This window comes from Delphinus delphis, chromosome 20, assembly GCF_949987515.2.
Source record: "Delphinus delphis chromosome 20, mDelDel1.2, whole genome shotgun sequence".
In the NCBI taxonomy this organism is placed as follows: domain Eukaryota; kingdom Metazoa; phylum Chordata; class Mammalia; order Artiodactyla; family Delphinidae; genus Delphinus; species Delphinus delphis.
Window position 1 is genome coordinate 40,198,612 of NC_082702.1, and position 16,108 is coordinate 40,214,719.

At 38.8% G+C, this 16,108-nt stretch overlaps 1 protein-coding gene across 2 annotated transcripts in view; it reads left to right on the forward strand.

The window, feature by feature from the left end:
• The window catches only part of CBFB (core-binding factor subunit beta), a 59,681-nt gene extending 50,153 nt beyond the window's left edge, over window positions 1–9,528 (forward strand). For both annotated transcript variants that reach the window (XM_059999944.1, XM_059999943.1), the window contains exon 6: window positions 8,267–9,528. In XM_059999944.1, the coding sequence (XP_059855927.1) occupies window positions 8,267–8,289 (23 nt within the window). In that variant the 3' untranslated portion in view covers window positions 8,290–9,528. The remainder of the gene's footprint in view (window positions 1–8,266) is intronic.
• Window positions 9,529–16,108: the final 6,580 nt, after the last annotated feature.

Consider the following 16,108-nt stretch of genomic DNA (forward strand, 5'->3'; position numbering starts at 1 on the left):
CCCACATGCCGCGGAGCAGCTAAGCCCGTGTGCTATAACTCTTGAGCCCACATGCCACAACTACTGAAGCCTGTGCACCTAGAGCCCTTGCTCTGCAACAAGAGAAGCCACCACAATGAGAAGCCCACGCACCCCAACGAAGAGTAGCCCCTGCTCTCCACAACTAGAGAAAGCCCGTGCGGAGCAATGAAGACCCAACTCAGCTAAAAATAAATAAATAAATAAATTTATAAAAAAGAAAATCCTATTAAAATATAAAATTTTAAAACAAAACAAAACAAAAAAGAATGAGAATTGGAAGAGGATTAACGAGGACAAGGATTCTAGCTCTGCTGCTCCCATACTAAGAGAAAAACAGGGTCTTGGTTTGGTCTCTATCATAAGAGATGTAGGTTTTATTAAAATTTATTTTGTTTTAACTTTATTTTAGCCTGTAAAAGTTACTCTTATCTGCAGGATGCAGATTTTTTTAACATTTGAGAAGTTCATACAGATAAATTGGGAAGTTAGGAGCAGCTTTGTTGTGATAGCAACAGCATGAATGCTTACTATGTGCCAGGCAGTATATGCTGCAATATTTGTTTTACACTTGATTCTTAAATGCTCTTATAAGATGTATCTCAATTTTGAGGAACTGAGGCTGGAAGAGGATAAGAGGCTTGTATAAGCTCACATTGCTAACTTGGTAGAGCCACCCTAATCCAAGCCGGGAGATGTCAGTTATTTCCACTATCTCTTTTATTTTAAAATGCCACCTTATATTTAAAGTTTTCCTGAAGTTGTATACTTTGTAAGAACTGTATTTTTTTTTTTTTCCCTGCGGTACGCGGGCCTCTCCCGCTGCGGAGCATAGGCTCCGGACGTGCAGGCCCAGCGGCCATGGCCCATGGGCCCAGCCGCTCCGCGGCACGTAGGATTCTCCGGACCGGGGCACAAACCCGCGTCCCCTGCATCGGCAGGCGGACTCCCAACCACTGCGCCACCAGGGAAGCCCCCGAACTGTATTTTTTGATGTGCCTGTTAGACCAGCTCTTGCAGTCTACTTATCTGACAGGTGTTTATGATTGTCTGCTCACCTTGTTTTTACATTTTTGATGAGTTTGGAGAAATTGCATTCCTTTCTCTCATATTAGGACTTAAAATTTCTACTTTGTGTCTCTTCCAGCCTTAGCAGTCAGGAGAAATATCAGTGATTAGGAGGCTGACATTAATGCTAATTGGAAGTTAAAGGTTCGTCTTTTTAGAGTTGTGAGTTTGTGTTCTCACTGCCACCACCTAACTCTGAAACCTTGGAGGAATCATTTAACATTCTTGGTCTCGGGCCTATCATCTGTAATGTGAGAGTTGAACTAGATCTCTATAAAGTACTGTGCTGCTCTAAAATTCTGTCATGCCATGTTCTGACTTTTAGCCAAGTGTCAAACATAAAGTGATTTGCACATTATCTGGATATAGTATACACTCAATAAATTGGATCTATTTTTAGTTATTAGGGCATTTTCTCTTGAAGAGTTTTCTGCAGTTTGATGATCTTGATAATAAAAGAATGGAAATCAACCAGGTTTTATTCATTTTCATTTGGGTAGCCCTGCTCTTGGCTACTTCTGCACAGCCCAGACCACTAGGGAAAGCTCCAGTATTCGGTGAATATTCTTTGTCTCTTCATTTCGAACACATCCTATGACTGCCATCTAGAAACTGGATTTGCCATGTTTCTGGGTGATGGTATACTGAAAGAAAGAAAATAGGAGTGCCTGGTAGTGAGGGGTCTGTAGTAAAATTTATAGATTTTTTTTTTTTTTTTTTTTTTTTTTTTTTTGCAGTTCGCAGGCCTCTCAGCGCTGCGGCCTCTCCTGCTGCGGAGCACAGGCTCCAGACGCGCAGGCCCAGTGGCCATGGCCCACGGACCCAGCCGCTCCGCGGCATGTGGGATCCTCCCGGACCGGGGCACGAACCCGTGCCCCCTGCACCGGCAGGCTGACTCCCAACCACTGCGCCACCAGGGAAGCCCAAATTTCTAGATTTTAATACTTATAAATATTAAAAACAGATTTGTATTCTGAACAGGCTCATGGGTGTCTCCTTTATATTAAAACCCTATTCTGAAATAACTGTTTTATTATTTTTTTGCTTGGTTTTTGTGGTACGCGGGCCTCTCACTGTTGTGGCCTCTCCCGTTGCGGAGCACAGGCTCAGCGGCCATGGCTCACGGGCCCAGCCGCTCCGCGGCATGTGGGATCTTCCCAGACTGGGGCACGAACCCGTGTCCCCTGCATCGGCAGGCGGACTCTCAACCACTGCGCCACCAGGGAAGCCCTGAAATAACTGTTAATAAAAAGTTAAAATCAAGGACCTATGTGGATTGACTGGGGAGAAAGAAACTAGAAATTATGGACTTTATGTTTTTAGAATAACCAAGTTCAGAGAGTTTCTTTGCCATCATCTAGTCTAGTTTGTGACTCATAGAATTCATTCTGAAACATCCAACCTCCATTAGAAAACTGCTACAGTAGAAAGCACTGCTTCCCAAGGCAGCGCATCCAGTTGTTGAATTCCAGTCCTGTGGAAGCTATTTCATTAACCTAAATGTTTCTGTATTTGTCTCCTTCATATGACAGCCCATACATCTTCCTCTCTAGCATTAAATTTCCTCCCAGTCTCCCAGCTCTCTCATTCTTCCCTCTTCTGTTCTCATTCATACTCTTTCAGACTTCCCTTATTTTTTTTAATCTTCGATTCTCCTTCATAGTGTCTTCGTTTACATCTTCCTCATTCCTTCTTTACAATGTAAATAGAAATGAAAAACACAAGTAAATAGCAAAACAACTTTTCTTTCCATGCTTTTACCAAAAATATATTTTAAACAAATAAACCCATGGCAACCTCTGCACAGCCCTGACCAGTAGGGAGAACTCCTGCTGATGACTGTTTTTTTGTCACTTATTTGGAGTCATCCCATTATTAAAATTTGAATATTACTCTTATCCCAAGACAAAAGCTGAAATATTCTTTTCACAAAGTATTACTGGTAGGTTAGTAGTAATTTATAAATGTATAATTAGGATTGATTTTTCTCAGTGTTTCTTCATTGCTCAACCCCTTTCTAACCTTCATTGACTGAAACCAGATGCTTATATCACCATCTCTAATTTTGCAGAATTGATCAGTCCTTACATTACATTTAACATTGATTCTGTATGGAACATAAATTGTTTTCCTAATGCATATGCATTCCATAGCTCTTTCAGTCTGTACCCATGCAGCATAACATTAACCTGACTAGTTAAATGAAAGGAATGTGCTAAAATTTAGTCAGCATGCAGTCTGCTAATAAATAGTTAAGATTTGCTAGAGAAATATATCACAGTTTATAAGAAAGACCACGGAAGTTAGTGTTGGGTTTTATATGATTTGTTTGAAAGTTAATAAAGCTGTGTCATTTCTGCCTAAACAACATTAACCGTCTTGAGAAATGATGATATAACTGGAGCTTCTGACTAAACCTGATTTTACAGTACAGGTGTGACTTGTTAAGCTGTTTCTTTGAAGGTCAAGGATGCTCTTTCTCTAATTGTTTTAGATCTTAACCATTGAAATCAGAACATTTCTATTTTTGGTTAAATTTGTTTCCAAAAACTGACAGATAATGGACAATCAATTGGTGATAATAATACATAATTCCATTTAGCTAAGGATTGCACAGGTAATTGCAGTTAGTCCCAGTTGCTGGCATATAACAGAGGTGGCTAAAACAAGATCCACATGAAAGATGATGGTGGCTTGGACTAGGGTAAGAGTGGTAGAGTCAGTCAGAAGTGGTCAGATTCAGGACATATTTAAATGTAGAGATGTCAGAATTTGCTGTTGGGTGTGAGAGATGCTAAGGGGTTTTTGCCCTAAATAATAACTGGTAAAATGGAGTAGCCTTTATCTAACATAGGAAAACTGTTGCTGAGGGAACTAGATTCTGTATACAAACAGATGTTTGTGCTTGACTGACATTTGTAGTCACTAGAGAACACTTATAGAAGAAAGATGCATTGGAATTTGTGAAAGAGACTGAAAGTAAATATTATGTGTGGATCAAAGGGGGGCACTATGTTCTTTTAAAACTTTATATTAGTAGAGAGTGTCATGCACAGTATGTTTGTTCTTAGATGTTCTCTATTAAGTAATTTGCCATCGTTTAAACAGAAATGTTTATTCTACAGTGAAACTTGAAATCCTCAATGTTTATGATTGTCAAGCCTCTTAATTGTTAAGTATTGTTGTAAAGATACTTCTGAATATATAAGTGCACCAAAGATTCTAATATACTTCCGTTTTTGCTTTTGAGACAATACTTTATCCATAGTAATTCTGAATTTTATTTCTTGAGATAGAGATTCCTAGTTAAAATCCAGTTGGCAGAGATGGAATTCATTGAGACATGAAATTTAGTATTACATTTTTCAGTCACATAATTTATAGGCCATATACTTCTGTGTGACTCAGTTTCTTTATCTGTAAAATGGATAAACAATAGCACCTATGTTATAGGTAGTTGGCAGGGATTAAATTGGTTCGTCCATGGAAATTGCTTAGAACAGTGCCCAGCATATAGTTGGTGCACAATAAATGTCAGCTATTTTTTTAATTTTTATTTATTCATTTATATATATTTTATTGAAGTATAGTTGATTTTTTTGCTATTATTGGTGTTAAATTTATTTTTTAAATGTCTTAATATAAAATACAACTTGTTTATTGGAAAAAATAACATTTGGTAACTATCAGTTTCCTAATCTGGTATTGGAATTCCTTTGTTAACTTTTTTTTTTCTGGTTGTCTCACAATAATTTTTTTTTATTGGAGTTAATTGCTTTACAACGTTGCGTTAATTTCTGCTGCACAGCAAAGTGAATCAACCATGTGCATACACACATCCCCTCCCTCCTGTACCTCCTTTCCCCCCACCATGCCACCCAACTAGGCCATCACAGAGCACCAAGCTGAGCTCCCTGTGCTATACAGCAGGTTCCCAGCAGCTATCTGTTTTACACCTGGTAGTGTATTTATGTCAAACCTAATCTCCCAATTCATCCCACCCTCCCCTTCCCACCCTGTGTCCACACGTCCGTTCTCTACATCTGCCTCTCTATTCCTACCCTGCAAATAGGTTCATCTGTACCATTTTTCTAGACTCCACATATATGCATTAATATATGATATTTGTTTTTCTCTTTCTGTCTTGCTTCACTCTGTATGACAGACCCTATGTCCATCCACATCTCTACAAATGACCCAATTTCATTTCTTTTTATGGCTGAGTAATATTCCATTGTATATATGTACCACATCTTCTTTATCCATTCATCTGTTGGTGGACATTTAGTTTGTTTCCATGTCCTGGCTATTACAAATAGTGCTGCAATGAACATCGGGGTATATGTGTCTTTTTTTTTTTTTTGGCTGTGTTGGGTCTTGGTTGCTCACGCAGGCTTTCTCTAGTGTGGCGAGCAAGGGCTACTCTTTGTTGCGGTATGCGGGCTTCTCATTGCGGTGGCTTCTCTTGTTGCAGAGCACAGGCTCTAGGCGTGCGGGCTTCAGTAGTTGTGGCATGCGAGCTCAGTAGTTGTGGCCCGCGGGCTCTAGAGCACAAGCTCAGTAGTTGTGGTGCATGGGCTTAGTTGCTACACAGCATGTGGGATCTTCCCAGACCAGGGCTCGAACCCATGTCCCCTGCATGGGCAGGCAGATTCTTAACCACTGCGCCACCAGGGAAGCCCTATATGTGTCTTTTTGAATTATGGTTTTCTCTGGGTATATGCCCAGTAGTGGGATTGCTGGGTCATATGGTAATTCTATTTTAAGCTTTTTAAGGAACCAAAATACTGTTCTCCACAGTGGCTGTATCAATTTACATTCCCACCAACAGTGCAAGAGGGTTCCCTTTTCTCTGCAACCTCTCTAGCATTTATTGTTTGTAGATTTTCTGATGATGGCCATTCTGACTGGTGTGAGGTGATACCTCATTGTAGTTTTGATTTGCATTTCTCTAATAATTAGTGCTGGTGAGCATCTTTTCATTGTTTCTTGGCCATCTGTATGTCTTCTTTGCTGAAATGTCTATTTAGGTCTTCTGCCCATTTTTTGATTGGGTTGTTTGTTTTTTTGATACTGAGATGCATGAGCTGTTTATATATTTTGGAGATTAATCCTTTGTTCATTGATTCGTTTGCAAATATTTTCTCCCATTCTGTGGATTGTCTTTTGTCTTGTTTATGGTTTCCTTTGCTGTTCAAAAGCTTTTAAGTTTAATTAGGTCCCATTCACTTATTTTTGTTTTTATTTTCATTACACTAGGCAGTGGGTCATAAAAGATCTTGCTGTGATTTATGTCAAAGGATGTTTTTTCCTATGTTTTCCTCTAAGAGTTTTAGTGTCTGGCCTTACATTTAGGACTTTAATCCATTTTGAGTTTATTTTTGTGTATGGTGTTAGGGAGTGTTCTAATTTCCTCAAAATACTAGCAAACAGAATCCAACAACACATTAAAAAGATCATACAACATGATCAAGTGGGATTTATCCCAGGGATGCAAGGATTCTTCAATATACACAAAACAATCAATGTGATACACCATATTAACAAATTGAAGAATAAAAACCATATGATCATCTCAATAGATGCAGAAAAAGCTTTTGACAAAATTCAACACCTATTTATGATAAAAACTCTCCAGAAAGTGGGCATAGAGGGAACGTACCTCAACATAATACAGGCCGTAGATGACAAACCCACAGCAAACATCATTCTCACTGGTGAAAAACTGAAAGCTTTTCCTCTAAAATCAGGAACAAGACAAGGATATCCACTCTCACCACTATTATTCAACGTAGTATTGGAAGTCCTAGCCACAGCAATCAGAGAAGAAAAAGAAATAAAAGGAATACAAATTGGAGAAGAGGAAATAAAACTGTCACTGTTTGCTAATGACATGATACTATACATAGAAAATCCTAAAGATGCCACCAGAAAACTACTAGAACTAATCAATGAATTTGGTAAGGTTGCAGGATACAAAATTAATGCACAGAAATCTCTGGCATTCCTATACACTAATAACAAAAGATCAGAAAGAGAAATTAAGGAAACAATCCCATTTACCATCACAACGAAAAGAATAAAATACCTAGGAATAAACCTACCTGAGAAGGCAAAAGACCTGTACTCAGAAAACTATAAAACACTGATGAAGAAATCAAAGATGATATAAACAGGTGGAGAAATATACCATGCTCCTGGATTGGAAGAATCAATATTGTGAAAATGACTATACTACCCAAAGCAATCTACAGGTTCAGTGCAATCCCTATCAAATTACCAATGGCATTTTCCACAGAATTAGAACAAAAAAATTATACAATTTATATGGAAACACAAAAGACCCCAAATAGCCAAAGCAATCTTGAGAAAGAAAAATGGAGCTGGAGGAATCAGGCTCCCTGGCTTCAGACTATACCACAAAGCTGCAGTAATCAAGACAATATATGGTACTGGCACAAAAACAGAAATATAGATCAATGGTACAGGTAAGAAAGCCCAGAGGTAAACCCACCCACCTGTGGTCACCTATCTATGACAGAGGAGGCAAGAATATACAATGGAGGCAAGACAGCCTCTTCAATAAATGGTGCTGGGAAAACTGGACAAGTACATGCAGAAGTATAGTTGATTTACAATGTGTTAATATCAGGTGTGCAGCACAGTGATTCAGATATATATATAGATAGATATAGATAGATAGATAGATATGTATACTTTTCCCTTATAGGTTATTACAAAATACTGAGTATAGTTCCCTGTGCTATACAGTAGGTTCTTGTTTGTTATCTATTTTATATATAGTAGTGTGTAAAATGTCAGCTAGTATTAAAAGGGAAAATGGGAAAGTCTGCTTCTAAGGTAATTGGATCATGTGTTCAAGTTAAACCCTTTATTCCCAAAGCTATAAATGTAGGTTTGTTGCTCTTTTATCCACAGTACATATTTTGATAATGCTCTTTTGAATATAATGAGATTTTTTATTCTTGGATTTTAAGGAAACTTTAACAAAATATTTCATACATAATCTAAATTGTTCTTTTTCTTCTTACATGTGGAGATACTGGCTGAAAATTTTTTTAGTTGCAAACTTTTCTTATGTGCTACTGTAACATTTATTTATTAGCACTTTGATTTTCAAAACACGTTTTAACCCTAAATTATGATTTTGTCATTGCAGGCAAGAAGACAACAAGACCCTAGTCCTGGATCCAGTTTAGGTGGTGGTGATGACCTCAAACTTCGCTAATTAGTGGCACAAAAGATGTGCCCCCCGCCCCGTCTTTACATATTCATTTCTAGTCGGCAGAAATAATTGACCAGAAACTGTGATAACTGGAGGTACTACGGTCTATTTCTCAACCTTAGGCAGTAACAAGACATCACAACTGCCATGGTTTTGCACTATGATATAATACCTGCATTTCTAATTTTGTATGCATGTAGCCAGTAATTATTTGAAATTTTCTTCTATGCAAGCTTACCTTGTTGACATTATTTTAGTGAGTTGAAACTATCCACTTGTAAAGCTCTTTTTTTCCACCATTTTAATTTAAAAGTTCATGTCATTTTAGAACAGGTCAAGAAATTAAAATTTTTATCAGAGGGTTTTTTCCCCTAATCAGTTGCTCTATTTTTTTTTTTTTATTTTAGATGTGTTGGTTATACAGCTTCATTTTAGATAAATGTTCTTGGTTTTTTTGTTTTGTTTCCCCTGTTTCCTTCTGTGTTTTTATAGTCTATGGCATTTTAAAACTGCTGATGGTTTGCATTATTTACAAGCTAAAAACCTAGTAGCATAGAGCTGTCTGCCACACCTTCTAACACAAAGTTTACAGTTGTTAAAGTTGCAGTATCCTTTTAAATGTTGATAATCAGTTCCTTTTCTTTCCTTAACATAAATTTTAATTGGTATTAACTCTGGTCTGCCCCAGATCTGTTTTAGATTCTGTTCTGTATTCATGAGTTTGTGTGGAGATATTCTCCATATATGATAATATTCTACTGAAATGCCTAAAGAAGTCACAGGCTGGCTTCTGTTTTATTCAGGGATTTTTTTTTTTTAAAGTCAATCAGAAAAGGGATACTGGAGCTTCTTCATGTATGTAACAGCATATTAAACTGGAGACAGTGATGAATCAGCTACAAAGGTAATGTTGTATTAAAATCATGTTTAAGATAGCTGCTTTTATGTGTATTTTATAATGCATGCTTTTGTAAAAACAATTCTAGGTGATGAAAGATTAGTCTTAGAGAGAAAATGTACATCTGTGCAGAGGATACATTTTCTTCCATTAATTATTCTGGAAAAAAATTCACAGGTTATATATATGGTATTTTCCAAAAGGACTATTAATAGAACCTTTTGAGATGAATTAGTATAAGAATATTTTTGAAATAGGCTCACTATCAAATTGATTGCAACTTTTTTTTTTTTTTTAATACAAGACTGGAAAAAAGTGCTAAGTCATGTGGTACCTCCTTACAAATATTTTTCATGGTCATTTTTGGTCATAATTAAATGTTACTACATTTCTGAATTTTTGCAAAAATGTATTTTATCAAAATAGAATGGCATTATTTTAAAGAGTTTGAAAAACTGACATGGTCAATTCAGAAAATGAACTGAAGTCTGAATAAGGTTATTGCATTTAAAACATATATGTATACTTGACTGATAAGGGAGGTGTGACTTTCATTGTATATAGGTCTTATAATTCATAAACATATCCTGTATCTCAGAATAAAAATATTTGTTATATATTTGAAGTCATGCATGGTAAAGGAGTGTGTTTAAATTGTTATAAACAATAATGCATCATAAAAGACCATGCTGATCTTGTGTAACTAAGTACTATGAATGAATTTGGTTGGTATTTGGTGTTGTGCAGCTCACATGTTTACACACTCAGTGCCCTAATTTCCCCTGAGGGAATCACCTTTTAAGTGGTCCTTACAGTGCTGTTTTAAGGTTACTTTGTCACAGAGCTCCTTGGTTTTTGACTTCTGCACTTAAATTTTTTCTTTTCTAATAACATGATGATGGCACATTTTTCTCTATTGTTTCTAGCTAAGGGCTTTCAGTCCACCAGTAACTAAGATCAAATGTTACTAAATGTTCATGTTGCCATCCTTCTGTACATACTGTCATTTAGCATTGTGCTGCTTCCATCTGTCTTAATGCTGGCATTAAGATCATGAGCCCTTTTTCTCCAAAAGTGCAGGCTTTGAAAACTGCTTTTTTTTAAGTTATTGGTACAATTTGATATTTTTCCATAATCTATATTTAAACAAAATTACATCATTGCATCATCTTTTCTAAATTCATCCTCATTAAAACTTGCCTTAAGCTACCAGATTGCTTTTGCCACCATTAGCCATATTGTGTGTTTGTATGTTTAATTTACTTTCACAATAAACTTCTGTGTAGTGAACTTCTGGGTTTTGGCTCTTTATTAACATAATCCAACAATTTCTGTTCTGGTGTTCATTATGACATAAAAATTGATTTTGTTTCTGAGCTGTTCTTGCATTCTGCTTTTTAACCTTAAAATAAAAACCACCACCAACAGCAGTGGCATCTAGTGGTCATTTCTGTTAATTCCAAAGAAAATCTTTATATAACACAAAGAATACTAATTTCCCAGTGGGTATTATAGTTTTCAAAAAATCTGCCTTGATTTACCCATCCTATGAGGTATGACTATAGAGTAGTGACCTTGGAGGGAAGGAAGAATTCCAAAAATTACACATCCAAATAACTACCATCTTTCAAACTATTCATTTTAGGAATATACACTCAAGTTGATTGTGCTGGTGTCATTTCAGACATTCTTAGGACTTTGCTTGGCATTTTCCTACATCAGAAAATTAAGCCTTTTACTCTAGAAGTATGTCCTAAGCTTGATCCATAAGGAAAAATATACTTATTCACTACCAGACTTATTGCAAATAACAAATACCTTTAAATGCTGAATTGGTACCATGAAGCAAAATTCCAAAGAATAAGATTCATACTCTGAGGGTTAATTTCAAAAATTATTTGAGCAGTAGCATCATGGTTTCAATAAGTATATCACCTCTAGAAACAGGTATTTGGATATGTTAGTTTGGGGCTACCTGGAAAAAGAAATCTCTTACTTGATGTATGCCTCATTTGGCACTGGGGAGCTTTTTCAAGCTATAAGCCATTGTGTGGATTATCCATTGCTACATAACACATTGCCCCCAAATTTAGCAGCTTAAAACAGTAAACATCATCCCACAGTTTCTGTGGGTCAGAAATCTGGAAGAAGCTAAGCCCAGTGGTCTGATCGAGGGTCTCTCCTGAAGTTAGAGTCAGATTGTCAACCTGAGCTATCGTCATCTCAAGGCTTACTTGTGGCTGAAGGATCCCCTTCCAAGCCCACTTGTGGCCATTGACTGGCTTCAGTTTCTCGCAGGCCATTGGGTGTAAGCCCTTGATTCCTAGGTGCTGGGGATGAAGAAGTCCTTCCTTGGCATGTGGGTGTCTCCATAGGGCAGCTCATGACTTGGCAGCTGGCTTTCCCAGAGCAAGTGATCCAAGGAAGAGTGCATGCCTAAGATGAAAGCCACATCTTTTTTTTTTTTTTTTGGCTGTGTTGGGTCTTTGTTGCTGCATGTGGACTTCCTCTAGTTGTGGCGAGCGGGGCTTCTCCGTTGTGGTGCGCGGGCTTCTCATTGCAGTAGCTTCTCTTGTTTCGGAACTCGGGCTCTAGGCGCACGGGCTTCAGTAGTTGCGGCACGTGGACTCAGTAGTTGTGGCTCGCAGGCTCTAGAGTGCAGGCTCAGTAGTCGTGGCACACGAGCTTAGTTGCTCCATGGCATGTGGGATCTTCCTGGACCAGGGCTGTAACCCGTGTCCCCTGCATTGGCAGGCGGATTCCTAACCACTGCGCCACCAGGGAAGTCCAAAGCCACATCTTAATAACCTAATCTTGGGCTGCCATATTTCATTATGTTAGAAGTGAGTTGCTGGGTTAGGCCCACAGTGAAAGGGTGGAGTTACTAAGCTTCATCTTGAAGGGGGGAGGTGTCAGAGAGTTTATGGACATATTTTTAAAACCACCACAGCCATTTTGCCATATTTATATATGTAACTGAGTACTTATAAGACAACACTGGGGGACTTCCCTGGCAGTGCATTTGTTAGGACTCAGCGCTTCCAATGCAGGGGGTGCGGGTTCGATCCCTGATCAGGGATCTAAGATCCCACAGGCTGTGTGGCACAGCCAAAACAAAAAACAACAACATTGGCGTTTTGATCTCCCAAACATTCTTTAAAGGTAAGATTTCAGTCATTTGCAGGCATATTTCAAGGCGTGATTCTCCTGGTAGCATCAATTCCCTTTCCTGCATCACCACCATATATACAGATATGGCATTTCAAAGATGTTCCGAGTCTAGAAAATTACAATTTGTAGAGTAGAATCATGGGTGGAAATGGCAGTTTAGTTCGTTTAAATACAAGATAACTCTAAAAGTCACTGTATTAGTCAATTCTCAGCTTTTGGCCAGAGTAAGCAACTTAAAGTCATTATTGGCCTTTTTCAGGTTTCAGAAACATTTGAAAATGTGAGAAGATAAGATACAGGGAGAAATATTTTGTTAGAGAAATCATGTATATCCATGTATGGTAGGTACTAGCCATGTGTGGCTGTCGAGCACTTGAAATGTGGCTAGTAAAACCAAGAAACTGAATTTATGTTTTAATTTAAAAACTGAGGCAGTGTTAAATATTTTTCTGTTAAAACTTTGTTTTGGGAGGACTACATTCCATGTTAGCCTTTGAAAATTTTGTGTCCAGGTTGAGATGCACTGTTAGTGTAAAATACTAAATATCAAAATCTAATACAAAAGAAAAAAATAGATTTAATTTTGCTTACATGTTAAAATATTTTTATATACTGGGTTATATTGGGTTAAATAAAATACATTAAAATTAACTACCTTTTTCCTTTTTAATGTGGCTAGTAGAAAATTTTAAATTGCATGTATTGGCTTACATCGATATTAGGATTGTAAGTGGGCAAAGGACAGATCATACAACCAAAAGGAAAAATGTTAAAAAAAAAAATTGAGGCTTACTATCACTGTTTAAAAAAAGAGATTAAAACAAAGTATGATGATTTTACCTCCTAGGATCATTTAGGGGAAAAAATGTATATATCCAGTGCCCTAAAGAGACACTGTCTCTGCCCTCACGGAACCTACAATCTGGCTCAAAACCTAAACAAAAGCAGTATTGTTTAAAGTTGTACTGGAAGTTGTGGCTGTCACGGGGCACGTCTAACTTGGTCTGGGTGCTCAAGAAAAGGCTTCCTTGAGACATCTGAGCTGACATCTGAAAGATGGCAGACATTATTCCAGCATTGAGAAGATGACAAAAGTATTACAGGTAACGTGGCAAGTTTGAGAAACTAGGCGCAGTTGAGTACGACTGGACCATGGAGTGGAGGGGGCGCTGCCGCAGTGAGACAAATCTGAAAGGGTCAGCAGGGGCCTGGGTGAGGGTCACAAGCAGTGCTGGATGGACTTTTCCAGCCATGTTCAAGTGTCTGGACAATTCCCTAGGGCAAGCAGGAAGCCACTGAGGGGTTGGGAGTTTGAGGGAATGGGTGGTTGATAAAGCTCGTTTTGGTTGATAGAACAAGACTAGAAGCAGCAAGTCAGTCCCACTGATCATATGGTGACCCAGTAGGGAGATTAAGGGTAGTTTAGTGGGCATGGAAACACTTCAAGCTGGAGAAAAAAGTACAGGAGACATAACTGGCAATTTTCCCCTGTTTCTCTTACCTGGATAGGCTGGTTGTGTTGCCTAAAACCCCCCAAATTTTATTGGCTTAAAGACTTATCTCTTATTTGTTAAATACCCATCAGTGATTGACCTAGGCTGACAGAGCCATCACTGGAACATTGCCAGCCATGTGACAGAGCCAAGAAAATAGTGTAATGAAAGGGGCACTTTTAAAACTGTCACCTGAAATTGACACATGAGACTTCTGTTTACATTTCATTGGACCTAGCAAATCACAAGGCCATGCCCAGCTGCATCTGGGCAGAAAACCACAATCCTACCTTTTGCCCAGGAAAGAGAATATTTGTGAATAGCTCCAATGACTATCACAGGCCACCCTTTGAATTATTAAATATTTAATTTTACTCTCTTGCCCTCAACAAAATATATCTACCATGGGAGACAACCTAAAAGTCCCAGCTGATCAGGTATTGAACTAAAATTCTGTGATATGTGGTTATCTGCCCACACAGCCAATATACAGTGGTGAAATAGGGACAGGAAAACTGCAGGAAACACTTCCATTCAGAAAGGGAAGAATCAAGTCATTGGTCTTTTATGAAATGACAGTTATGAAATGTCATTAGGGAGAACATTTGAAGGCCCCCTACTCTGAGAGGGGAGTGTTCTTTGTAAGACTGATTGGGAGAGACTCCCCAATTCATCGCTTTCCATGACCCATGGCCCCATCCCTGGTTTTTTGTTTTTTGTTTTTTACCTTGATAAATACAAGCAATTAGTAATCATGGTACTAAGATTCTGCTTTCCAAGCTCTTCAGCTAGGGCTTCAAACTTGGTACATTTCCTGCCTCCTAAATTACCACATGTGACAGTTTTAACTAAAGGATTAGCATCCTTCCAGCCTCCAGTGTCAGTTTCCCCAGCTACTTTCCTATCTTGACACCACCATCCATCCAGCTACCCAAAGCTGGAAACCTGTGGGGTTTTTTTGTTGTTGTTGTTGTTTTGCGGTACGCGGGCCTCTCACCACTGCGGCCTCCCCCGTCGCGGAGCACAGGCGGAGCACAGGCTCCGGATGCGCAGGCCCAGCGGCTATGGCCCACGAGCCCAGCCGCTCTGCGGCATGTGGGATCTTCCTGGACCAGGGCACGAACCCGCGTCCCCTGCATCGGCAGGCGGACCCCCAAACACTGCGCCACCAGGGAAGCCCTGGAAACCTGTGTTTTTATCCCTGACTCTTTTTCTCTGTCATCGTCTACATCCAATCTGTAGATCCTGCCAATGGATTCCATCAGTTCTCTGTCAGTACTAGATTTTTTTTTTTTTAATTAACAGCTCTGTAGGTTTTTTAAAAAACCATTTTAAAAGAATTTATTTCTTTTTTTGGCCATGCCGCACGGCATGCAGGATCTTAGTTCCCCAACCAGGGATCAAACCCGTGCCCCCGGCAGTGGAAGTGTGGAGTCTTAACCACTGGACCACCAGGGAAGGCCCACTACTAGATTTTTTTTTTTTAATTTGTAGTTACACACAAAGCTTTTACCATAACTCAGACACTCTTACAATTGCAGTCCTCCTAACAAATCTGTGAAGTTATGGTCATTTTACAAATGAGGAAAACTAAGGCATGGAGAAATTAAGTAACTTGCCCAAGGCATAAAACTCTTAAAGGACAGAACTGGGATTCAAATTCCCAGTCCACGTACTTAATCACTCACTATACCCTGACCTGAGGCTGTCCCTGCATATCAGACTTGGACCACCTCGATGACTACCTGTGCTCCCCTGAAGGTCTTAGCAGTTCACCAACATCCAGTTCAATATTTCTGAACATCCGCACCCTCAGTTTGGGGGAACAGCAGTTGCTGACATTCTCCCAAGTGGTCCTACTCCCCTGAGACACCTCCTGCTTCTGCTCTGTGTATCAGGCTCTGGACTCGGGCCTCCTCCCAGACTACCATCCCAAAGCTGTCACTCCTACCCCTGACAAAAACCTGGGTGGATCACACTTATGTCAATGGCTTGGGACAGCACAATGAGCTAATATAACCATTTGTTGTTGACTGACATTGTGCACAGAAACCTGTCTATTATCCCAGTAAGGAGATTCTTAGGGGCATCCCCAACCTTGTTCTTCCTCTTTCTTGGGTTTTCCAAACTAAAACTCCTTTTCACTGTTGATGAAAAAATTAATCAGTCGATTCAAGAAAGAAATAGAAAATATTATTCAAGCCAAATTGAGGA